The following is a 27258-nucleotide window of genomic DNA, read 5'->3' on the forward strand; positions in this document are numbered from 1 at the left end:
CATGAGACAGTGAGGATAGCAATAAATGCATGGCTGAAGAATTGGAGCGGGGGAAGGGATTCAAATTTCTGGATAATTGGGACCTTTTCTGGGGCAGGTGGGAACTGTACAATAGGTCGGGTTGCGCTTGCATCCGAGTGAGACCAATATTCTTGTGGGAAGATTTACTAGAGCTGTTGGGAGTAGTTTAAATTAATATGGTGGGGTGGGGGGGGGAGGGAACCGGTATGATCAAGCTGAGGTTGAGCCAGCAGGTTTACAAGTAGATGATGGATGTAACATGAATGTAAGGAAGGACAAGCTGATGATTGGGTAGAAATGCAGACAAAGCAACAAGTTAAATTGTACCATAGAGGCAAAATTCAAAAGGGCGAAGAATGCAGGATTGAAGGTGCTCTATTTAAATGTAAGTAGCATTCAGAATAAGGTGGATGAACACATGGCTCAATTAGAGATTGGTTGGTATGACATTGTGGGCATCACTGAGTCGTGGGTGAAAGAAGATCATAGTTCTGAGTTTAACGTCAAAGGATATACTTTATATCACAAGGACAGGCGGGAAGGCATAGGCGGTGGTGTGACTGTTGGTAAGAGATGGAATTACATCTTTAGAAAGAGGTGACATAGAATGTTGAATTATTGCATTTGGAGTTAAGAAACTGCAAGGGTGAAAAAGACCATTATGGGAATCGTATATAGGCCACCAAATAGTAGCCAAGATGTGGGGTTGAGATTCCAAAGGGGGCTGGAAAAGGCATCTAACAAAATAATGCAAACACGAGGAAATCTGTAGATGCTGGAAATTAAAAACAACACACACAAAATAATGACACAATTGTAATGGGGAACTTCATTATGGGATTGGGAAAATCAGGTTGGTGTTGGATCACATGAGAGGGAATTTGCTGAATGCCTACGAGGTGGCTTTTTAGTGCAGCTTGTGCTTCAACCAACTTGGGGAAAGGGTGTTGTGTAATAACCCAGATCTTATTAGGGAGCTTAATGTAGAGGAACCCTTAGGCAGTGATCATAATATGATTGAATTCATACTGCAGTTTGAGAGGGAAAAACATAAATCACATTTATGAATATTGCAATGGAATAAAGGGAATTACAGAGACATGAGAGAGGAGCTTGCCTAAGTCGATTGGGAGAGGATACTGGTGGAGATGATGGCACCGGAGGTGGCTGAAGTCTCTGAGAATAGCTCACAAAGCACAGGATAGATATGTTCCACAGAAGAAGTTGTTTTCAAAGGGCAGGGGTAAGCAATCGTGGCTGACAAAGGACAATAAGGACTGCATAAAAGCCAAGGAAAGGGCATATAAAGTAGTAAAAGTGAGTGGGAAGTTATGATTGGGAAGCTTTTAAAATCCAACAATAGGCAACTAAGAACAGCTATAAGAAGGGAAAGGATGCAGTATGAGGGCAAACTAGCCAAAAATATAAAGCAGGATACCAGAAGTTTTTTCAGTTATATAAACTGTAAAAGAGAGGTGAGAGTTGATATTGGACCACTGGAAAATGATTCTGGTGGAGGACGTAACAGGGGACAAAGAAATGGCAAATGAACTTAATGAGTACTTTTCTTCAGTCTTCACTGTGGAAGGAAGACATTAGCGGAGTGCCCAAGGTCTGTAAGTGTCAGGGAACATTGTTATTAAAAGTGAAAAGTGCGGGGCAAACTCAAAGGTCTTGAGGTGGACAAGTCACCTGGACCAGATGGATTACATTGCAGAGTCCTGAAGGAGGTTGCTGAAGAGATAGTGGATGCATTGGTTATGATCTTTCAAGAATCACTTGATTCTGGCATGGTCCCAGAGGACTGGAAGATTTGAAATGTCATTCCACTCTTTAAGAAGGGAGAAAGGTAAAATAAAGGAAATTATAGGCCAGTTAGCCTAACCTCAGTGGTTGGGAAATTGTTGGAGTCTATTATTAAGGATGAGGTTTCGGGTTAGTTGGAGACTAATGATAAATTAAGTCAAAGTCTGCATGGGTTCTGTAAAAGGAAATCTTGTCTGACAAATCTGTTAGAGTTCTTCGAGGAAGAAATGAGCAGGGTGGACAATTGGATGTCATTTACTTGGATTTTCAGAAGGCATTTGATAAGGTGCCACACGAGGCTGCTTACTCGAGGAATGACTGACAGGCAGGAGGCACTGAATGGGAATAAAAGGGGCCTTTTCTGGTTGGTTGTTTGCCAGTGACTAGTGGTTTTCCTCGGGGGTCAGTATTGGGACCATTACTTTTCACATTGTTTGTCAATGGATATGGAATCGATGGCTTTGTGGCAACGTTTTCAGATGATATGAAGAAAGGTGGAGGGGTAGGTAGTGCTGAGGAAGCAATGCAATTGCAGCAGGACTTAGACAAATTGGAAGAATGGGCAAAAAAGTGGCAGATGGAATACAGTGCTGAGAAATGTGTGATAATGCATTTTGGTAAAAGGAACAATAGTGCTGAATATTATCTAAATTTGCAGAAGGTTCAAACTTCAGAGGTGCAGAGGGACTTAGGAGTCCTCGTGCAAGACTCCCAGAAGGATATTTTAAAGGTTGACTCAGTGGTAAAGAAGACAATTGCAATGTTTGCACTTATTTCAAGGGGAATAGAATATAAAAGCAAGGAGATAATGCTGAGACTTTATAAGACACTACTCAGGCTACACTTGGGAATATTGTCGACAGTTTTGGGCCCCATATCTCAGAAAGTATGTGTTGTCATTGAAGAGAGTCCAGAGAAAGTTCCGAGAATGAAGGGGTTAACATATGAGGAACGTTTGGCAGCTTTGGGCCTGTACTCACTGGAATTTAGAAGAATGCAGGGGATCTCATTGAAACCTAATGAATGTTGAAAGGACTACATAAGGTGGATGTGGAGAGGATATTTCCTATGGTGGGGTATCCAGAACTACAGGGCACAGCCTCAAAATTGAGGGGCAACCTCTTAGAATGGAGGTAAGGAGGAATTTTTCTCCAGAGTAGTGAATCTGTGGAATGCTCCGTCACAGTCTCCGGTGGAGCCCAAGTCAGTGGGTGTATTTAAGACGTAAGTTGATTGCTTCCTGATAGGTCAGGGCATCAAAGGATACACGGTGAAAAGGCAGGTATATGGAGTTGAGTGGGATCCGGGATCAGCCATGATGAAATGGCGGAACAGACTTGATGGGCTAAATTCTGCTCCTATGTCTTATGGTCCGAGACCTGACAAAGGACAGTAAAAACTGCTGAGAAGATCTCCTGGGTCTCCCACCCCTTATTTCTGACATCTACTGGGAATGCTGCAGACAAAGGGCCCAAATCATTGTTGAGGATCCTTACCCGCCTCTCCCACAATCCCTGACCTACTTTTGGGGGCAAAAGTTTAAGGGTAACAGGAGGGGGAATTTCTTTACTCAGTGGTAGCTGTGTGGAACGAGCTTCCAGTAGAAGTGGTAGAGGCAGGTTCGGTATTGTCATTTAAAGTAAAATTGGATAGGTATATGGACAGGAAAGGAATGGAGGGTTATGGGCTGAGTGCGGGCCAGTGGGACTAGGTGAAAGTAAGCGTTCGGCACGGACTAGAAGGGCCAAGATGGCCTGTTTCTGTGCTGTAATTGTTATATGGTTATATATCATTAGGAGGAGGTATAAGGGACATCAGGACTAGGACTGCCTTGGGTGTGAGAATATTGAATGATACCCTGCCTCCACTGAGGTCTCGTCACTAGTTTAGTGAGCTGTTTATTATTTATTTGTGCTTCACACTATGTGCATTTTGAATTGTATTTTATTAACATATGGTAATGTGATATGTTTTGTGGCTGCATTGTGGTCCAGAGGAGCTTTGTTTTGTTTGGGTTGTATATATGTATAGTCAAATGACAATGGACTTGAACGGCAAAATGTCAGAAGAATCAACTAGTAATCAGGAAGGTAATGGAAGAGGGACTGAAAGATAATTTTGTAGCCAAAGAAAATTTATGGAAAAAGACTGAGGCAACATTAAAGTGATATCTACATATTAGCTACAGGTTAGACATCATACTTGGGGGAAAAATGGCCTGTTTTCTTGAGTAATATTGAATTTTTACGCAGAGGGAGGATGTAGTTAAATTATTAAATGTGTACTTTTCATTTGTATATGCTGTTCCACTAAAGAGGGAGCACACATAAAGTAGGTAAGTTACCTGGACTTGTAATTTGAAATGTGTTTCGGGTTACTGAAATGAGCAGCAATAGATATTGTAGTGAGATTGGCCGTCTAACTTTATTTGGAAAATAAAGAGTTGGGAAAAGGGATAAATCAGCAGAGTCAGTTGAACATTAATGGTTAAGAAGTTACTGTACAGTCGGCCCTCCTTATCCGCATATTCCGCATGCATTAATTCAACCAACCGCGAATCGAGAAAACCCGAAAGTGCTCTTCCATCACTTGTTGTTCGAGCATGTGCAGACTTTTTTTTCTTGTCATTATTTCCTAAACAATGCAGTATAACAACTATTTTACATAGCATTTACATTGTATTAGGTATTATAAGTAACCTAGAGATGATTTAAAGTATACGGCAGGACGTGCGTGGGTTATTGTGGATTGGGATCGAAAAAAATCGAAAGTTGTCTTACTAAGTAAGTCGGAACAGTAACATCTGGTATTACTTAGCGTCAGTTAGTCAAACGTTGGTCTTAGTATGTAGTATATATTTTACCTTTCTGTGCATATAAAACACTTAAAGAATGTATGTTTCAGCACCGGGCTCGGGAAGTTCCAGAGTTCGATCCAGTGACAGTCCGCTCCTGAGTGCGCTCTCCATTCATGCCAGGTTGATGTGGAGGATCAAAAACTCAAAACCCCAAAACCCAATAATTAAATCACTGCATTGCTTGGTAATAATTGTAGCTTTCATCAGGGCAGGGCCTTTCTCACTTTATCCTTTAAAATTGTTCTGATCGTTGACTGACGTAGCCTAACGCTTTTACAATGACCGATGTCGTTTCACCTCTTTCCGATCGCTGCTTTATTTCCATTTTATTTTCAATCGTGATCATGATTATTTTTGTGAACAGAAACACTGCGGATTCAGAGCTCCACCGCCGAGTCTTAATGTCCACTGCAGTGAGACGTGTTAAATAAGGTCTGGGGTTCCGCTGAGTCCTAAGATCCATCGTATTGAGACAGGCTGAATAAGGGACTTGAGCATCCGTGTTTTTTGGTATCCACGAGCGGTCTCGGAACCAATCCCTCGCGGATAAGGAGGGCAGACTATTGTATTCTGTTTAGAGTGATTAAGACAGAGATGGTTAGACAGTGGGCATTTATTAAAGATGGAGTATCTAAAGTTAATTGAGGTCATGGAGTACACCTACCTAGTGGCCACGTTAATGCAAATATCTAATCAGCCAGTTACGGGGCAGCAGCTCAGTGCATAAAAGCATGCAGACATGGTCATGAAGTTCAGTTGTTGTCCAGACCAAACAACAGAACGGAGGAAATATGCAGCAGCAGAAGACCACACCAGGTTCCACTCCTGTACCAAATAAAGTGGTCGCTGAGTGTTTCTGGATGTTAAATGAAGTCTCATTAAAGGTTTAAGGTGGAGCAAATTTGGATGAAACAAGTCCATGCATATCAAACGTTTGGTGACAAAAAGAGTGCTGTCATCGAAGAATGTTCTTCAGTCAGGAAATGAGTTGACGGTTTTTCCACATGTTCCATTACTCTTTTTAAGATCTTACAGTTTCATAGTTTTCAGATGGTATGTGTGTATGTTACTGTGCAAAAGTATTAGGCACCTTAGTTTTTTATATAAATTCTTATAGATACTTTTTGTCTTCTGCATTAGTTTGGCAGTAGACAAAGCAAATTATAGATTTCCAAATGTTCATTTTCCAAAAAATTAAGTCTTACAGGAATTCCTGTATTTTGTTCAAATAACTTATTAAGTAATAGGCCACTTTTCAAATAAAAACTTGATTACTTTGTAGGTATATAGCCCAGTACATGATTAGACAAAAATAACAAACAGGATGCGAATGATCAAGGACATGAGTTGAATGAACTAAACTGATTAACTGAAACAAGTGGGTGTAGAAGGAATCAAACTGGTGAAGTATAACCAAACTAAAAGGTGAGGGTGTGGCAGATCTGACAGTTTAATGGCAAGAGTGAGCAGAACAACAGGACACAAGGTGGTCACCCTGCAAGCAGAAATTTTGCAGCAGACAGGAGCTTCAAGATGTGCTGTCCAAGCTCTTCTGAAGAAGCATAAAGAAATGGGTACGGTTGAGGACCAGAAACACAGTGGTCAGCTATGGAATCTGAGTGCAGCAGATGAGATTTGGCTGAGTGGTGTAATAACAATTTCTCATTCAATGTCAACAAGATCAAGGAACTGATTGTAGACTTCAGGTGAGGGAAACCGGAGGTCATGAGCCAGTAATCATTGGAGGATCAGAGGTGGAGAGGGTCAGTAACTTTAAATTCTTGGGTGTCATTACTTCAGAGGACCTGTCCTGGACACACATAATTGTGAAGAAAGCACGACAGCACCTGTTCCACAAGAGTCTGCAGAGATGCAGCATGTCATCAGAAACCCTGGCAAACTTTTATAGATGCGTGGTGGAAAGTGTACTGACTGGCTGCATTATGGCATGGTATGGGAACTCCAATGCATTTGTGAAGAAAATCCTATAAAAGGTAATAGATTCGGCCCAGTACAGCATGGGTAAAACCCTAAAACCATTCTACGTAAATGAAATGTTGCCATAGAAAAGCAGCATCCATCATCAGATTCCCACCAACCAGGCCATGCTCTTTTCTCACTGCTGCCATCAGGTAGAAGGTACAGGTGTCTCAGGACTCGCACCACCAGGTTTAAGAACAGTTACTACCCCTCAACTGTTAGGATCTTGAACAAAAGGGAATAGCTGCACTTGTTCTATTTCTGGCGTTCCCACAACCGATGATCTCACTTTAAGGACTCTAACTTGTTATTTCATGTTCTCATTATTTATTGCTATTTATTTATATTTGCATTTGCACAGTGTTGTTCACTGATTCTGTTTACAGTTATAGTTCTATATATTTGCTAAGTACAGTTATAGTTCTATATATTTGCTAAGTATGCCTGCAGGAAAAAGAATCTCAGCGTTGTATGTGGTGACATATATGTACTCTGATAATAAATTTTACTTTGAACTTTGAGATACATCAAATTGACATCCCTTTTAAATTGGAAGAAGTTCAGCACTGCTATCAGCTCTGAATTCACAGAAACCACTGGAACCCAAGTACAGCCCTCTACAGTATGGAGAAGTCTTGTCAGAAGTGGTATTCATTGGAAGAATTGCTGCCAAAAAGCCATTCCTTCAAAGTGGAAACAAAGCCAAGAGATGTACCAATGCACAAAAACACAAGGACTGGGCGCTGAATAACGGCAGCAAGTACTCTGGACTGAAAAGTCAAAGTTTGAAATTTTTGCCTCGACCAGGAGGCAGTTTGTAGAAGAGCTGAAGAGCACTACATGGATGAGTGTCTGCAGTCAACAGTGAAGCACGGCAGTGGTTCCCTGCAGGTTTGGGGCTGCTTTTCTGAAAACAGAGTTGGTGATATAGTCAGAATTAATGGAATCCTCAATGCTAAGAAGTACAAGCAGATTCTCATCCATCACATAATGCCATCACAGAAGCATCCCGACTTCATTCTGCAGCAGGATAATGACCCCAGACACACCCCAAGGTCATAAAGAACTATCTTCAGCAAAAAGAACAAGGAGTTCTTCAACAGATGGTATGGTCACCACAGAAATCTGATCTCAACATCATTGAGGCTGTCTGGGATTACCTGTAAAGACAGAAGGAAGCAAGACAGCCAAAGTCTGCACAAGAACTGTAGCAAGTTCTCCAAAATGCTTGGAATAACCGATCAGCTGATTTTTAAATAAAACTGCACAATGATGTATCTAAGAGAATTGATGCAATTTTAAGGGCAAAGGATGATCACAGCAAACATTGATATGATTTGGCTTTTTACTGCTCTTAGTAATTTTTCTGATATTTAGAAACTTTTTTATTTTTGAAAGCATCTTTGCTTCACAGAATTTTTATGTTCCTAAGACTTTTGCACAGTACTGTAGTTCAAATTTATTATCAAAGTATACATACATACCATATACAACCTTGAGATTCATCTTCTTGCAGACAATGACATAACAAAAACACAATAGAATCCATGAAAAAAACAACACACAACAAAGACTGACAAACATCCAATGTGCAAATGGTAAAAAAAAAAGTGAACAATTACTTGAGCTGCATTTTCTCCGAAAGTGAATCCATGGACTGCGGAGTCCATTCGGTACTGAGACGGTCCAGGAGCCTGATGGCTGCAGGGGCAACAACTGCTCTTGAATCTAGTGTTGTGGGACCCAAGACTCCTGCACCTCCTGCCTGATGGTAGTAACAAAAGGGAGGCAGGTCAAACACAGGCAGATGTTGCCGAACACTAGTACATTTTCTGCTCTCGAGGCCTCAACACTTCAATCTGGCTTGTTGCTTTATTCTGTATAGCGTAATGAAGCTGAACATGGGTTTGATTTCCTCTTTTGGGATTTGACACAGTATCTGGCCCAAACATTGACTGTTCCTGCATTCTCAAGAGTCAAGTTCGTCAAATTCTTCAGAGATTGTACAATCGTTATTTGTTTAGACCATTCAAAAGTATATTTCTTAAAGGGAAATTACAAGCTGCAGAGTGCAGTGATCATAATTCAGAAATGGTTGCAAGAAAAATTTTGTAAATCCTTTTCAGTTACGTGGTTTTTTGCATTTTTGGGTCATAAAATGCGTTCTGATCTTAATCTAAGTCAGAATAATAGACAAACATAGTCTGCCTAAACTAACACCACTCAAACAATTGTACTTTTCATGTCTTTATTGAACACATTGTTGCATTCATTGTCCAGGCTAGAAAAAGTATGTGAACCCTTGTATTTAATAACTAATCTGGTATATAACTTGGTGATTAACATATCCCTACTCTTCAGTTACCATCATTCTGTGGTCCAATAAGGAGTTTCACAAAATGGGTAAACTGGTGAAGACAAAGCATGGGTCTATGTAGATGCTGAAGAGTGAAGTCAGCATGTTTGTAGGCAGTTAACAATTCTACAACCAGTGAATCAGGTCTAAGCATGTTCACATCAGGGTGATGGATGGTTAAACAAAGGGACTCCAAGAACATTTAATGACAACCAACATCAGGCAAAGGAGCTAAGTATATTCATTTCAACAGTTTTAATAGTTCCATTTAATGTCAGAGAATGTATACAATATACAACCTGAAATTCCTGTTCTTCGCAGACATCCACGAAGTGTCCCAAAGGATGAGTGACGGTTAAAACGTTAGAACCGCAAAGCCCCCCCTCCCTCCACACAGAAGCAGCAGCAAAGCAATGACCCTCTCCCCCACCCCACCCATTTCCACAAAAAGCATCAGCACCCTCCACTCACCAAGCAATAGCATAGACCCCAAGAAAGACCATGATCTGCAGTACAACAACAACTAATCGCTCACCCGGCAATTCAACATACCACAGGCTCTCTCTCACTTTAAAAAAAAGGGAAGTGGAGGTGTCTCCCTTTCACAGTGAGAAGGGAGACATAACAAAACAACTTGCTAGTTTGCACTGATAGTGTCTTTGCCTCCCCCCCCCCCCCCCCCAAAAAGTTCTCTGACTTGAGAATCGGCAACAAACTCTTCCCCCACCACAGAGCGAGAGATTCGCCAAGTATAGAGCCTCCAACAGCTGATCCGCTGCGCCCAATGTTCTGTTTCCTTCCACGGCACTTCAGTCAGAGGCACTGGCATAGAAACCTTGCCCACAGGGCTGCGAAACCTCGGAATCCCAAAGATGCACTGGTTTTCTATGCCGTGTCCTTGGGATTTCAAAAAGCAGCTGGTCGTGAGATCCTGATAGCCAGTCCCACCACCGCAAAAAAACAGTTTGAGTGTAACTCCAGGTCAGAGTCTTCAAAAGAACCTCTTCAGCCTGAAAAGGAAAAAGAGAGTCATCGGAGGTGGAAACTAAGCTGTTACCGCAAATGAGCTTGAATGAGTTGCTGTTAAGTGCCATCTTAGCTCCTCTCTCCCCCCCCCCCCCCCAAAAGCTCCTTCAGACTGTTTTTGTTAGAGCCAGCATTCAATCAGTTCAGTTTATTCTAAATGATCAGAAGTCTAAAACATGGCAAAGGCTTTGGGACTTGCTTAAGTGACCTACTTTTAACTCTTCAAATGAAACATCTAGTTTTCTTGCAGGTACAATTTGTTTTGCTGATTACATAAAGTCCAGCAACATTTGTAATCTGCTTAAAGTGTGTGATACACTTTACAAAGGTAGAGCATTCCTATGAAACCTTTCTTAAGCCGAAATGGCGTAAAGCGAAGAACCATTAATTTATATGGGAAAAATTTTCGTAAAAGCAAAAATCCTCTTTGTAATGCGAAAACAGGTTACTAATGTAGGTCTTTTGTAAAAGCGAAATGGCGTAAAGCGAACATTCATAAATGAAGAACAGGGATAAATTGCAGCAGCTGTACGTTGATCTGAGTGCCCATAGAGATGAAACAGAAGCATAGAACTAGCGCTGTTGTTTTTACATCATGAAGGGATATTGTTAGTCCCTATAGACCACTTGCAAGTTTCTTTGTATGCTGTACCTTTCTATTCTAACAGATTTAGATACAGAAAAAACATTTGATCTACTTGGTACAGTAATAAAAAGCAGTTCTTCAACATGTTGATCAGTGATTCTGTTCAGTTTTGTAACAATTGCAACATATCACATGACAAGTATCTGAAATAGTCTGCTTGATTTTTATGACTGTTTCTGTTCAATCTTGGTCACGTACAACATAAAATCCTATTCTACCCACAACACCGACGTAATATATTAGAGGATCGTGGAACTTGTCTGTCCCTAAAAATGATTGGTAGTCAATAGTTATGGAGTTATTTTCATACTTTCCAGGTAATCACTTCTGTTATAGTTGCTTCAAAAATCGTTCCATGGCAGAACTATATTGGTTGGAACCAAAGTAACAGCAGATGTTTTTATTAATTAGTAATCTGTATTTACATAGCTATGAACTAGCCATGGATTAAATGGATAAAGGATTATTGATGAATTGTGAATGTATTGTGATAGATTGTGCCGTCCATCTGGCTTGTCATAAAGCTAATAATTCATATTTGCCTACTTCTTTCATTATCTGTGTAATTAATCAATACTCCCTTTTCTCCCCACAAAATGTTGAGATTTGTTGTCATTTCATAGCTGCTTTTATTCTCATATTTAAGTGTCGTATTATTGTACTTTCTCTTGAGAGAAAATTTAGAAGGAATTTAAAATATGCCAGTGAATTAGGATTATCAAATCCTTTGGCATAGGTGAAACTAAAATGAAATATTTAAGTTTTTCTGAAATAAACATTTATATATCACCTTTTTTAAAACAATAAAATATTGAGTAATTAAAATTTGAGATGCAAATGAAGTTTTGTCAGAGTTGAGCACTTTTGGGTAGTGTAGGTGATGTTCATCCTTGTGAATTCAGCTCTGCTTTATTGAATATTCAATGTTCAAATCAGATTTCAGATGGAACTGTAAATATGTAGAGTTTAAATGTTCACTTGTTCAGTAAGTGTGCTTTTTAATATTTGAACTCTGAGGAATGAAAATTAGGCACAGTGCACAGTATTCAGCACCTCTGATTTCAGTATTGATTGCACTTTTCTTCATGAATTGTTTCAAAGCAATCTTACATAGAGAGATCAGATAGTGATAATTTTTTTCACAGTATCTCCTTACTATATTCTATTGACTTTTTTCCCCCCAGGGGAATCACTTCGATCAATATGAAGAAGGACACCTGGAGATTGAACAGGCATCCTTGGACAAGCCCATAGAATCGGTAAGGACTTTAATTTTGATTTGAGAGCTAATTTGGTATAAACGAGAATGATGATTGGGTGCCCTAAAGGTGGTGTGACAATATCAGTTTTGAATAAGTAGTCCATACAGTGTCTAACAGTGAAAATTGCATAATTGGCCCGAACTACTAAATTGTGTTTAGTGTACACCTTTTTATTTTAATTTTAAGCTTTTCAGGATTTTGTAATATATTTATTAATGCTCTGCTGCTACTATATATACAGGACATGAAAAATGCATCTTAAGGTAAATCAACATTTTGTACTTCATGGATAAATAGTACACATGCTTCATTGCTACTTTAAAACGCTTAGTAAATAATCCCACCATATAGAAGTCTCCTTTTTAATTGTTAAACTTTTATGTAGTTCTAATTCAGTTTTACATTACATGAGTTAATCCAGTGCTTTGGTATTTCAGCATTTTGCTTTTGTGTGTAGTAATTGTCATTGCACTCACATGGTAAAGGTTGGAACTTCATATGCAATGTAAGATGAGTGGCATGATTAAATTTATAAAAGGACTGGAAATATGTGATGATCTCCTTTACCTACTGGATATTTTGTACACATTTTATTGGTTACATTGACCTGTTATGCAGGAAGTTTGTTTTACTGCAGTGCAATTGCCATCTGGTATTAGCATTGTTTGAAATTGACCTACCACTAAGGGCAAGCTAACAATGGAAATGCATTTCCTTTTCCAATGGAAGCAAACTATAAGCAAGCTAAGGAATCATGAAGCAAGCTGGATTATGCACTGCCATATTTCTTTTTTCTTTAATCTGCAATTTTCTATGATGATCGGAACTCTACTAGGTACAACTATTTTTGAGGTAATTGAGGCCAGTGTGATTTTTTTTTTGAGAGACTGTCCAGTCACAAGATTGATTTCTTTTTAATGTTGTTAATGCTGCAGCTTCAACATTAAACTGGTACTTAGTGGAAGTTCATCTCATAACAAACAGGTTAGATCAAAAGTTTACATTCTGGAGCCTTATCCATTCTTGAATGACTGGATTAATGAAAGGTGGTTCCATAAATGTCCTTTTCCTCATGGAGGAGCCCAGCATATGAGTGGCAAAATTGAGGTGCTGAACTATCTTCAGTTATAAAGTGCTGAGTTGGTGATCCATCTTGGCTTCCTCTTGAAATTCCTACCATTGCAGAAGTTTTCTTCAATCGGTTTGATTTGTTGACAGGAAGTGGTTAAAGAGTAAATATGTAGAGGTAATTTCCCACTATTTGAAGATACAAGGTAGGAGTGATAGTGTCTAATCTCCATTTACTTCGATGTATTCAGTTACAACAAACTTGAGAATCTCAATGCTGTGTAGGATAAAGCAACTTGATTGATCCGTTTTTTGCATTGTGGCTGTGGTATCTTGACATCCACAAAATATACAGCAGTAATCGGGGTTTTTTCAATAACTCGTCCCAAATCTGGAACTACTCTAACAAAGGCAATAGCAATGGGAAGCCACTTCCAATTTCACCTTCAGTTGCACCTCATCAGTACATCCTGATGAAGGGTCTCAGCCTGAAATGTCGATTGTTTATTCCTCTCCATAGATGCTGCCTGACATGAGTTTCTCCAGCATTTTGTGTGTTTTACTCAATGCAATTCACTGCCTATATGAGTCTCTTCATCATACTGATTGTAGCAGTTCAGGTTAGTTTGACACTACACTCTTCAATTGGAGATGAACAAAAAATGCTGAGCTTGCTGGCAATGACATATTTCAGGAATAAATTACAGGTGTTGTTAATCAGAAGTTACCAGCATGAGTAAATGGTTAAGGGTCAAGGGTTACGTGCCAAATGGGTTACCAGTTAACAATTATCAAGTTAACTTGTTTCCTTACGAAGACAAAGTATGGAAAGTGGGAAAAAGTGTTTGAGCTGGTTTGCTATGTTTAAAATGTGTGCAAATTCCCATCCATTATATGATTAAAGTGTAAGAAATTTAGGAGATCATTATGTATTTCTGTTCTCATTCAAGATGTACCCAGGTTTCCGTGTAACAAATTTTGCACACAACTTCGGGTGTCCACCATTTCTCTTCTGCAGCAGTTGGGCCATAATTGCTAAGCAACCATGAACTGGTTTGTATTGCACGCTCTGTTATTTTTTTTTAGGGGTTTCTTGGTTCCTTTTCCTGTCCTTCCAATACAGCGAATAGCTACTGTGAGACTTTGCTGGCATGATGTTTGTTTATGGAATGGCAGTAGCTGATGATGCATGTTGATAATACTGCAGGATGAGTTTTCAATAAGTGATCTAATAACATTTAATTCCATCATACTTAACTTTAAATTTGTTTTTCTCCTTAAAAATGAAATAACTGAAAACTTTGCCACCTTCAAACTTTATTTTTAGTTTTTGCATGTAATTTTTTTTGTTTGTGTAAATTTGAATCACTTACATTTTGTTGGTCAGAGTAATAGCTGGCCAAAACCACCTTCAAATTAAACAATACACCAAAGCAAATTTCCTTCAAAAAATTTAGTTTGGTATCAAATGAATTGGCATTTCAGTGTCTTGAGTTGCACAAAATTAAATGAGAATGTGTATAAAATGCAAGCATTTACTTCCAAATTCTAATTCCTGTAGACCTGTTTAATGTTATTGGAGCATATATTTTGTCAGTTTAATGAATTGATCACTAATTGATGACTTAACTTTTCAAAAACTATTTTAAAAAAATTAAATTAAAATTAAAAATAAGGAAAAGGAAGGTAGCTTCATTAATTTAAACCGCTGATTATAAAGCTCCAACTAAATTTTTTTTTCTCTTGACTACCAGTTAGTTTTTGGCCCCATTTTAGCTGCTTTGCCTTCTCTTGCTTCCCTTAGTGGAAGAGTGGAAATTCACTATTGTTCCAAACGCTCAATTCCATGCCATTGGTTTGGCATGGAACTACCTGCATTTATCAATAAGGTTTGGTCCATTAATAAACAGGTAACTAAATTGCCCCTATTAATAATATTCCTATGAATTTAAAACCAATACTTTTGGTTGCACATTTTTCTGTAGCACATCAAATTCTCTGTTAGCTTTTTAAAAGCTGCATAGAATTTTAACTTGGTGGTGAACAGCGAATTGGTAATTGTGTACAGATAGAGGTATCTTTCCATCTAAAATTTCAAAACAAAGAAGCAGAGAATTATTTTTAATAGTTAGAAAATGGCTTCCATAGATTCTAAATTAAGTGTCCTGCAGCATTGTCTCTTGAGATGTGCTAAATGCTATGCTACAGTGTTCAGTCAGTGCAAACAGCAAGCTTGGCTACGATGTAGAGTCCACCGATTTTGAGATGATTCACTGCAGTTAATTATTACTCAACAGCTGTGATGCATCAAGGATAACTCAAGTACAATGAGATTGGGTCATTGTCCACCTGCAACAAATGGACACGGTGTAAGAAATGATGTGGAAATTTGTTTCCTCATCAGTCTGTTTGCATTTCCCAATATTAGCACTTATTAAATTTGCTCAATCCAGACTTCCCTAGGTAAAGATGATTTATTAACTTCAATAAATATAATGAACGTTTAAAACTGAATATTAAACCGTTACAATGTAGAAGCTATTAAACATTGAAGGAAACTGGAAAATTTAATAATGCTTAGCAGATCAGGTGGCAACTGTGAAGTGGGAAGTAGTTAATTTTTTTTGTCAGTGATCTTCCATGAGAACTGATTTTCATTAATTTTCTATTCATATTTCAGATTGCAAGTATACAGTTTTTATTTTAAAAGTTATTTGTTTTTAAATTGTTTTGGGTTTATTCAAATCTTAATATATTCTCGCTCTAAGTGGACATCTCATTTTGTGTATAGCAGTATTTTTTGGTGGTGGTATCATTAGGATTGTATACATGTAACTTAGGAAATCCAACTTGGAAAGCTGAAGATTGTACTTCAGCTCTAAATTTTAATTAAACTCAAACCTTCAATTCTGCAGAAACAATGCACATGGATTACTTAAAATAAAATTTGTTTAATTGAAAGCAATTAGTTTTCTTAACTAGAAACAACTAGCATTTAAAATGTTCCCACTATTTCAAATTTTCTTTTTCCATTTTGATATGTTCTGGACATGCTGAATGTGTAAACCTTAAGGATTTTAGAGATTTATGCAGGTTTCATTGTTAATCTTTTAATTTGTCAATTATCCAATATTAAGATAAATGGTCAGTTTCAAGGGTTGTTTAATTGGCTTGAATTTATTTACTTGTTTAATTTGATACAGCAGTATGCATATTTACAATAATCAAATCATACTGTCATTTTTCACATGCACAAGATCTGTGGACTCTTAAACAAAGGTTATGTTAATATGGCTGCTGATTTGACATTTAACAGTAGCCGCATGTTCCCTGCACTATAAATATTTCATATCTTGTAGCTGTATGGTGTAGCATTACCATTTGGCTGTCCTATCCATCATCATGTGTCATCTATAGTTAAGCATAATGTTTGTTTTGGGATCATTTTAAAATGTTCTTGCATGTAACAGTGAAGTAGTATCCACCTTTCTATCACGCTTTCCTTGTGTGTGTGTGTGTATATACATATATATATCTTCACACATAATATATATTTATATACATAGAAATATATATTTGTTTTTCTCCATTGTGTCATCATGGCACGCTGCACTGACTTACGGCTAGCTGGTCTTGAATCGTGGATTTACATTGTGCTTCACTATTACCTAATGTAGACATTACTTGCAAGCAGTGAATTGAACAGAAGCAGACCATTAGTGTTTGGACAGTTTCTTACTTTGTGTTACATTTAACTGTTCTTTTGACAGCCCAGTTTTTAAAGTCAGGTTCGTATGGAAATGCTTTCACTCCACTTGCACTGCTTTGAAATAGCCTACTGCTTCATCTGTCTGTTTATTATTTTAATGCATTAATTAATATTGCAGTCAGGGTAATGTCTCACTTCCTTCATTTAAAATCTAAAGTAGCATTAGTATTTAATTGAAAGTTTCGAGATTAGACTTGAGGTTATATTTTATTTTCATTTTAGAAAGCGAATTAATTTGTCACTAAAAGATGTGGGTGAATGAGAATAAACCCTGTTTCAAGATATTTATAGAGAAAAAGGTTAACTGTTTAAATTGCTCATTATCACTCGAGCAAATTTCTTTGTTTTACATTGACCCCTGCCTCGCATTGACTTTTTTGAATTTTATGTTTGAATTAACAAATGCTCATTCTATGACCATTATGCATTATTACAATATTTTTGTGGCATTTATGTCTTTACTGGATTCATTTTTGTAGCACTGGACTCTGATTTTAAATTTACACATTTAAATATTTTTTTCTTGGGGGAGAAATAATTTTTTTAAGGAAGTCTCTTGATGAACAATAAGTTTAATGCTATACAATTTGTGTGAATTAAAAATTCCCGACTGTTTGAAATTTCACATGATAACAAGGAGCTCTTTGGATCTCCAGAATTAATATTGCCATAGGTCACAAATCATAGTCAAGTATGTTGAAAATTTAAATCCATGTAATATGGGTTTTGAAACTAGTTACTTCCATGTGCTCCCATTCTTTGTGGTAATACAGACTGAAGATGTTTTTTAACTCTGACCTGACACTGCAATAAAGCACACTGAACTATGTGTATTTCTTCCTTTGATAAATTAGCTTCCAAATATATTCCTAGCACTACAAAACAGCAAGGTATATGGAGTGTTATAGTTTGGGATTTTAATAGAATTTTTTTATTTGATTTGCAGTTAACTGTAAAGTATGTACAGCTTGTGTGTTTAGCCCTCAAGTCCTGAAAAGGATGAAATGTTGCAATGTAAATATCAAAACAATGTGTTGTGCTTACAATCATATCCCTGCTGTCCGTGTGTGGAGTTTAAACCTGCTCTCAAGTTACAGGAAATATATTTTTGTGGGCTTGGCAGATAGCTTTTTCCTTCATTTGATGCCAGTAACACACATTCTTACAATTGATGGATTTACATATGTTAACTACACATACTGTATTAGAAGAGTTAAATCTAAGCTACAAAGGCAGATTTAATTAAAGAAAAACAAACTTTAAACATAGTCTAATCTATTGTTTTCCTCTCCCAACACTTCCCACATCGTCATTTTTAATTTAAGCTTTACATTTTTCCCATTTTAGTTTTTTTTACAAGAAACAGTTGCCTTTGAAACATTCCATATATTACTTTTCTTTTGTAAAAAGCTTGATCCTGCCTTTACCTGATATCCACATTTTTTTTTCAATAGAATTGGTCAGGTAATAGAGCCCCCAGTTTTAAAATAACGTTTTCCCTAAGAAGCACTTAAAACAATGTATAGTGCTCATTGCAGCCTTCACTTGAAGTGCAAATTCTGGACAAACTTCTTGTGGTTTGCTACCACTTAGCGCTTAGACTATCATACACTGTCTGCAATATAAGCCCTGAATGCTATACTAAACATGGCCCCCAAAATATCTCCAAAGGTCAGTTTGCAGTGAAGTAACTTCTGTTAAAAAGCCATTTTTTTGCATTACTGTATGGAAACTTCCTCATGTTGCTCAAACAGGATAGCACAGTAAGTAACTATAGGCAGACCTTTGCTAAATTTGGCTTTTTGTAAAAACTTTGCAACCTACTTATTTGTAGGATGTTACTAAAAATTTGTTTCAAATGAGACTTCAGTAATATTTTTCCTATATTTAACCTGAGGTTAAAGTTGAGAACGAATGTTGGCTTGCAGCGTAAAGAAATGCTGACACTGGCAAAGATTATTTGAATTAGCAAAGCTACAACTAGCACTTGGGGTTAAAATTTCCTATTGATTGACAAATGTAGTAAGATTTCTTTCAAAATTTGGAATAAAGTTCTCAAAATTCTGCAGTTTGTCATTGTGAGTGAAGCAATCATTGATTAGGAAGATGAGACATTACACTGCTGCTCCCCCAACCCCCACATGCACTAATGGTTCTTGCTATAATTAAACCTGTTGCGAGCCCTGTTTCATTCTAATTTTCAGCGTTTTTGTTACCCTAAATATGAAGTGCATCACAATCTGTGCTTGTGCTCATTTTTGTAAATTACTAACTTCACTGTTTCATTTGATGTTAATAATGGCTGCATGCTGGTTATAAACCCAATCAAGTCTAGGCTGGATTTTGCTCTGATCGTGTTTGGTTTCTAGTGGTGGGGCAGATTTTGCACTTACAGTAATTTGCAGACATGAAGTCTGGCACGCAACATAACCAAATTAAAAGAAAAAAAAGTTTAGTTGTCTGTTGCAAATTGATGCTGTTAAGGTGACGGATATGGTTTTAAAAAAAAGCATTGTTTTGTCAGTTTTCTGTTTTCATTTTGTTTTACATTCCTTTTATCTTGCTTTTTTATTATTTAATTATTATGCACTGAAGATGCACACCATCAAAGTAATTCCAAATTGTGTGAGCAATTTATGATATTGTGTTCCTTAGGGTTTCCATCTACCCCATTCCCATTAGCAACTTCTTGCATGTTTATCCATCGTACACCCAATATAAAATGTTGTTTGAAAGGGAGTTTATATTATTGGAGTATTTTTGGTCTATTCTCTGTTCTGTTCATCAGGACAACATTGGGCATCGTTTGCTTCAGAAGCATGGGTGGAAGCTTGGACAAGGTCTGGGAAAGTCTCTTCAGGGTAAGTTTAAGAATATCACACAATCAAATGCCTTTCAGTTTATCAAATGTTTAAAAAAAGTGCCCATGTGTATTAAAAGTACTGACTTTTATGATTGGCTTCCCTTTAAAATTTAGTATAGAAAATCTGAATATTTGGTATATTGCTTAAAGGTAGAAACCTTTCAATATTAATACTTGTATTTCTATTCTCCCCCCCCCCCCCCCCCCCCGGCCTGTCTTTAGGTAATGGTGCAATGAATTTGGCTCTAAAACTGCAATTGGGGAATTGGAGACCCATGAATTTCTTTTACTTTATTCTTGAGTATACACTCATTCATGATTTGTACTTTTGCATATAGTGTATTGAATGTTTTAAGAGAAATAGCATTTCCCAAAGGGAAACATTTAACTTTCTGACTGCGATCTCTTGACTTTCTCCCCCTTTTTCTATTGCCTCTATATCCACAACCTGGTTGTATATATTATAGGCTGATACTGACCTTGAAAGATTGGGGCTATCATCTTGATGTTAGGGCGATATACTCAGTGCTTAACATAATGTGGCTTGCAGCTCTTTCCTATTTTGATTGAGTTCAGTTTTTGGTCACTAATTTGAGTTATTGTTTTTCTCAGAGAAAATTCCTGGAGTTGCTCCACAATGTCATTTGCTTATTTGCCCTATTGCCCTTTGTATTTAAGATTTATGGCATTTAGCTGATCCCGAATCTTTGAAATGATTATTAATAGTTTGCAACAAATTGCTGAGGACTCAAAATACACAGCCTGTGAAGTGTGATAGAAGAATAAACAAGGGCAAAGGTGGAAGCATGGACTAGAAATGAAGTGCACAAGTTAGTTTTTGTGGTGATTCTCCAGAATTTGGTTATGCTTGTCCAACTGTTCTGTCCAAAACTTGAAACTTGGTTGCATTTTGTCTGCTGGGTTCACTGCTCCGATACTGTATATCTTGCTCAAACAAAACCAGAAGAGCTAGTGCCATATCAGATACAGATAAATTGAATCTTGGGTAACAGTTCTATTATAAAGTAATATCCTTTATTAATCACGCTAGATAGTGGAACTGTGCTCCGGGGGTGGATCATTATTCATTAAGAGTCTACTCAAAATGATCCAAGCAATCCTGTTTTATTAAATAACAATTATATTTTGACAAGTGAATACTAATGCTTGGGAGTGGAATAAATGGATGTTTTCACCTTGTATTTGGCAGAAAGTACACTTTCTTTCCCATGAGTTAGAATTCACTATGAAGTCTACTATGGACGTCCAATGAGCCAACCAGATCATTGAACTTTAATTGCTTTATTCTGGTCTCTTGACCAAAATAAGTATGACACTAGAAATTGGAATTTGACCCTGACCAATTTTTGAACCCAATAGTTTGTGTAGTGTTTGTCTTCCATACCAAGAGCACTAACCCATTCTGCTTCTAACCTTTTGCAGATTTAAAGACAAAATTTGCATTTATAGTAAACCATTTATGACTTGGACATCCTAAGTCAGGCTCTTGTGATCGCAAGATCACTTTGATTTTTCTTTATTCTTGGATATATTATATTCCATTTTGTTAATTAAAATGGATGTGACATTTGATTAAGTAGCTTGGAGAATAAATTTTATAAACAGTTTTCTCATAAAAATATTTTCAAAAGAAAAGCTGCATGTCTGGAAGGTGCAATTAGAACTCTGGGAGTAGAGTTTGAAGTCAGATTAAATGTAAATTGGACGCTTCTATTCTGTTTTGAAAATTATATGAAATGTTTCCACGAGTGCTAGTTTTCCTTGTGAGAGCAGTCCCACAGCTCTACTTGTCAGGAACTAGCAATACACTGGGGAAGCAGAAATGTGAAATGAGTTTCTTTTAAACTTACTAATGTTTGCTGCCTTCATTGGACAGCTGAAATGGAAAAATATTTCAGTGTTGGCAAAGGCATTGCGCACTTCTACATGTTTACTATATAAGAAGAAGTGATCTAAGATTTTCTTTTTGTGAAATATCCCTATGTGTTAGTGAAATGAAAGCTCTTAAAAGTGAGGTACTAAAAACTTGTTTATTTGTGTAGTCAGGACGAGTACTCTGGATACAAATTTTTTTCCGTGTACCCTCTATGATATACAAATGTTTATGTGAGATTGAACACCATGTGGCATTCTGTCTATTCATGCCAGTCTCATTCACTGGCTGCGTGCTCTAAATGTTGCCAATGTTCTTGCTATAGTTTTCCTCATCTGATTTTTATCCTGATATTTGTTATCTTTGTGCTGTGAGATTTTGGGTTCTGTAATTCGTTTTTTCTAGCATGTATTATATAAATGCATGCAGGAATAGCTGATACCACAACACTTTCTGAGCCTAACATCCAAAGTGCCAATGTTGTAATCACATCTTGTCTCAGCATCCAATTCAATGTTTCAGGCTTGGGGTTAGTGGACTAAATGATTGATGCACATATAAGATTACATATAAAATTTCTTCCATCTTTTATCTTTCTGTGGACAGCAATGAATTACGCTTTTTAAAATTTTGTTTAATCTGATATCTTTGTTCAAGTAGCCATGTATCATGTGAGAGAACCTACAGCATAATGCAGCTCAGCGCTGGACCTGATCCAGTTCTCTGTCCATATATATGCTTACTTTTGGTTCTATGAAGTCACTACAAGGTTAAGCCATTTGACAATGCCTAATTGCTGTCTTGTCTAATCATTTGTTAAAAGTAAGACCATTTAGAGTAAATTGAATTGAAAATTAAAGTGAAAATCACTTCACTGTTGCAGCCAGAGGAATCCCTGTAATCAAAGCACTGCACCAAAGGTAGATGCAACTTTGTCTTTGGAATGTTTTGGTTTCTTTCTAGTGAGAATTTAGTCCCTCTCTTCCCCCCAGGCCTCCTCCCTGATTGTTCTAATTTGTTGGACCAGATTAGTTAATTTTGTGGATATGGTGTATGCAACCAAATGTGATAAGTTGGGATTTGGTTTCAGGTATATCCTTTACCTAACTGACCTTACTGCAAAAAGCAAGGACCTGGCGATCTTAACTGCAGGAGCTACTATAGCACTGGTAAAAGTTGTGATGTTGGTATTAATAGAGGGAATAAAAGATGTGGGTGGCTGAAGGGACTAAATGATAAATGGATAATGGCAAAAGGTATAGTGTAAAGATGAATTTAGAGGGGCTGAAAATGGCAACAGCAAAACTGTTAACAAATGTTTACAGGCTGGAAGTCTAAAGATAACAAAATAGAATGTCTGTATCCTGCACATAGCTCAGTAGCAAGGCAAAATTTTTGCAAGTAAATTATGTTTAAGATTAAGGCAGCACAGTAGGGTAGTGGTTACCATAATGCTATTACAGTGCCAGTGACCCAGGTTCAGTTCCCACCGCTGACTGTAAGGAGTATCTGTTCTCCCCGTGACTCAGTGGGTTTTCTCCAAGTCCAGTTTCCTTCCACATTCCAAAGAGGTACAGGTGAGAAGGTTAATTGGTCCATTGGGTGTAATTGGACGGTGCGGCTCAAAGGGCCGGAAGAACCTGTCACTGTGCCATATCTCGAAATTAATAAAAATAAAATAAAGTGTTCGTTGCACTTAGTTTTTCTAAAACCTCACACCAGGCCCTTCATAGACCAAGGAAGTCCTCCTAATATTCCCTTTTGAAAATCAAAATTTTTATTTGCAAAAAAAACTGGGTAGAGTGCTTGTAATCTGAAATGGTTCAACCTACTATTAAAGCAATGCATTATTAATAGATGAGGTGTCCTTTGAACTTTGTAGGACTTCAAAAGGAATTAGGGTTTTAGGGATGAAAGAAGGGATAAAAATGGCAGATGACCAAAAGCTTGGCAGTAATCTTACCGGTTGGTAAAAGGTATTCACCAAAGTATTCACCAATCTCCATTTGACTCCCCAGTTTAGAAGCGATAGCCTTGATGAATACAGTCTATGTAGTTGAAAGATCTGTGTAAGGTACTATAAAGTCTCATCTGCTTGGAATATTAGCCCTGTTTCTCTTCCATAAATGATCCTGGCATGAATATTTGTAGAATTATTTTTCTTCATATTTCTAGCCTTCAAATGATTTTGCTTTTGAACAGACTCACATGGAATATTTGGTCCTTTGTATCTTAATGTGCAATTGAATAAAAGTTTCTATCAGTATATTTTTTTTAAACTGAGTGGCTAAGGTTAGTGAGTGTCATCTAAAAATGAGGTTGGGAAATTGATGTTAGGAAACAAGGACATAGTGTTATTATTCATCTTTGATTTTGTATGCACTGGTCTTCACTTTGAAGGACACTGCAAATATCCCAATGGTAATAGATGTGTTAGTTTCAAATAGCATGGAAGATCTTGTCTCTCATATTGCCTACAATAGAATTTAAACTAGCGGAGATATAGTTTCATAACCTCTGTCTTCCTTCTTCAACATGGGAGTCTCATTTGCTATTTGTCTATTGGTATCAATACCTGATGACTTGTTTCAAATGAATTTGGTGCAGGGATAGTGACCACATTTAAAACTTAATGAATTCCAGGATGATACCAATATAAGGAGGTGAAACTTAGAAAAGAGGAGGTTTTGCTGCAATTGTATGAGGTGTTTGCCACCGCGCTTAAGTTAGGATCATTGGAGGCAGTCCAAAAGTGATTCACCTGGCTAATTGCCTGGGATAGGAGGATTGTCTCATGAAGAGAGGCTAAGCAGGTTGGCTCTTTATTCTTTAGAGATTAGAAGACTGAGGGGTGATCTTATTGAAATACAAGATCATAAGAGGGAATGCCAGTGTAGATTGAAACCTTTTCATCAATGGGAGAGTTTTGAATGAGTTGGAATAGTTTCAGGATAACGGGACAATCCTTGAAAACTTATAGAGGCTAGTGGATCTCTACAATTGTCTCCACAAATCTGTAGCATAGTTTATTAGAGTAATTTAAAATGGAGGTATATAAATTTTGAAAAGATTGGGGATGTTGGGATCAGGCACAAAGGAGTTGAAGCCTAGGGTAGATCTATTGTGATTATAATTGAGTGACATGGCAATATTGAGCAGCCAAGTAGCACACTCCTGCATCTATCTTCAAGTGTTTTTGTACATTAAAGTTATAGGAACTTAGGATGAGAAGAAAGGAGCACAAAGATCTTGTAAACTTTGGATTCAAGCTTGGTATATTCCTGTATATTGTTTCTTTGAGGTTTGGCCACATATTTTGTTTAATACTACTTTTTGGTGTTTAACAAAAAATCTAAAATCTGGGCAATTGAGTTGTCAATTAACAATGATTTGCTGCTTGTTTTTATCAAAACTGATGTACATTGAAGCAAATTATAAACGATCCTTAAATCAATTTTGGAAGCTCTCAGCAGATCAGGCTGCATATATGAAGAGAGAAGCTGAGTTAATATTTAATATGGTTCACTTTTTATCTATCCAAATTCCTTCTCCTGACAAAGGGTCTCGGCCCGAAACGTCGCCAGTACTTCTTCCTATAGATGCTGCCTGGCCTGCTGCGATCCACCAGCATTTTGTGTGTGTTCCTTCTTTTTCTCTCATGTACTGATCTGCTTACTGTAACTGTCACTTCGAAAGCAAATTCCAGAATATGTAGCTGGCATCTTGATGTTCTGTTGTTGAGATCTAACAAGTTAATGGTTGAATAGGGGAGTTTAAGCTCTTGGATCATTTGGTTGGTGATATGGAAGCATCTCTATAACACTTTAATTTCAGTTTCTGGAACATGGGGGATAAACTGCCTTGTGGCACCCATTGTTTTCAGACATAAAGAAGGATTTGTCTCAATGAGTAGATTTGGAAGATTTAGCATTACATATATAGTACTTTGGTCGCAATGTTTCATTGTTGAAGGTTTGTAAATGCTAGTTTGCCCAACACAACTTCAGATCTCTGGACAGCATGAACTTTTAACTGGAAGCTTAAAGGGATTTTTGCTTTGATTGAAAAGCCGAGTGCTTTGACCCCATTAATTTACTTGAATAAACCAGAAGAAATGACTGAAAGAATGCACATTGATATTGGTGCAAAACAAGCCAGAAATTGAGCTCACCTAGGATTTCGTAAATGCACAGTGGGTTCATTAATCAAATTATCAGGTGGATAATACCTAGAAAAATTGAACTAGTGCATTGAATATTTAGTATTTTCCACATCTCACCTTCACCAACATTGCATGTCGGCCATTGATAGAGCTTCAGGTATATTTCCTCTGATGAAGCCAAGTCTTGAGACTGCACTCAATAGTTAGACATGAGCTCATCAGTTTAAACTTGTGTTTTGGACATTACATTAGTACCAATAAGTCTAACCATGTATTCTGCACAGATGCCATTCTCCTTTTTCTGCCCACCCCCTCCACCCTTCCTTTCCACGGTAACTGTTTCTTTCTGCTATTCTCGTTCAGCAGAACTTTAGTACTGCTGCATGTCTTGGAGATGGCAAGAGGCAGTGATGAATAGGAGCGTTTTAACCCTTGCCATGTTCCACAGTTTGAGAAACACTTTGTGTTACATTGGTATGAACTTCTGCTTTTCCAACACCTACCTTAATATATCAGAAATTTACACTAGAGCTGGGTCATTCTCTAAGGCCAATATTAAAATTCATATAGATGTTTCAAATGTAAAATCTTCATGAAATACAATTTATAATTCAAGTTTCATCTTGAGCATTATTTAAAAATGTATATACCGGTTTTATTGTGTTGAAACAGACTACTTACTGAAGTTGTATTTTGGCTGTAAAGAATGACCTGATGAAAATGGCCTTTTTTTTTTGAAAGATTTAGAACATAATACCAATGCTCTTATCCCATTCTATTTTAGCCAAAAGGGAAAGAGTCAAACCGCAAACCCAGAGATTAATGATTTTTGCTTTTTTATCTTTTTGAATCTTGAAAGAGAATTGCACCAATTGTACCTATACTGGTAAGTGCTTTGCGGTGATTAAGATGCAACTTTGTTGTGCACCTTGTTGTTTAAGAATCAGGTAAGTGCCTATTTTTATTGATTTAATCAGTTTTTGTTTGTAATCAGGACATTCAAAAACTGCTTAAGCAATGAGACCCTACACTTTAACATTGGCTTGTGTGCATGTAGCTGTGGGTGCACTGTAGTTTTGAGCAAAACAATCACGATTAACATATACGTAAGAATTTCACAACTTCTGCTTCAGGGTCATTTTTATTTGTGCATTGAGCAGAACCTAAAGTTCTGTTAAATAATAGCAAAAATGCTCAGGTAAGGTATGAAGGTATTTTCATTATTAATTTTTGCATTGCATCTCACGAGTAACCTTCGTAAATTGCATGCTGTTATGCTCCTGCTGATTCGGTTAAAATTCTTATGTATAAATTATTTAGCGTCCTTTCCTGTTGCTTGTGGTGTTTGCTCTTCCACTTGATTCAATCATTTTTTTCCTGTCAGATTAACTCTATTTTGTGTGGAGGTGGGAGAGTGGGATCCATTGTGCATTAAAGGGCCTGAACCTGACTTGGGCAACCTTGAATTTCCCGATATGAATGTTATATTGAATTTCATTATATTACATTGGATGAGTTTGAATTCTGATTGTGTCATTCGTTTAGTCG

The 27258-nt window shown here is 37.3% G+C and overlaps 1 protein-coding gene across 11 annotated transcripts in view; it reads left to right on the top strand.

The window, feature by feature from the left end:
- gpatch8 (G patch domain containing 8) overlaps positions 1 to 27258 on the top strand; it is a 125677-nt gene that overhangs the window by 5863 nt on the left and 92556 nt on the right. For 4 of the 11 annotated variants that reach the window (XM_073070652.1, XM_073070656.1, XM_073070658.1 and 1 more), the window contains exons 2-4: positions 11877 to 11951; positions 16793 to 16810; positions 19580 to 19652. In XM_073070652.1, the coding sequence (XP_072926753.1) occupies positions 19611 to 19652 (42 nt within the window). In that variant the 5' untranslated portion in view covers positions 11877 to 11951; positions 16793 to 16810; positions 19580 to 19610. Of the gene's footprint in view, positions 1 to 11876; positions 11952 to 12195; positions 12218 to 14052; positions 14076 to 16792; positions 16811 to 19579; positions 19653 to 27258 lie in introns of those variants that run through there. The other 7 variants (XM_073070648.1, XM_073070651.1, XM_073070654.1 and 4 more) reach the window with 6 other exon arrangements.

This window comes from Hemitrygon akajei, chromosome 18, assembly GCF_048418815.1.
Source record: "Hemitrygon akajei chromosome 18, sHemAka1.3, whole genome shotgun sequence".
NCBI lineage: Eukaryota > Metazoa > Chordata > Chondrichthyes > Myliobatiformes > Dasyatidae > Hemitrygon > Hemitrygon akajei.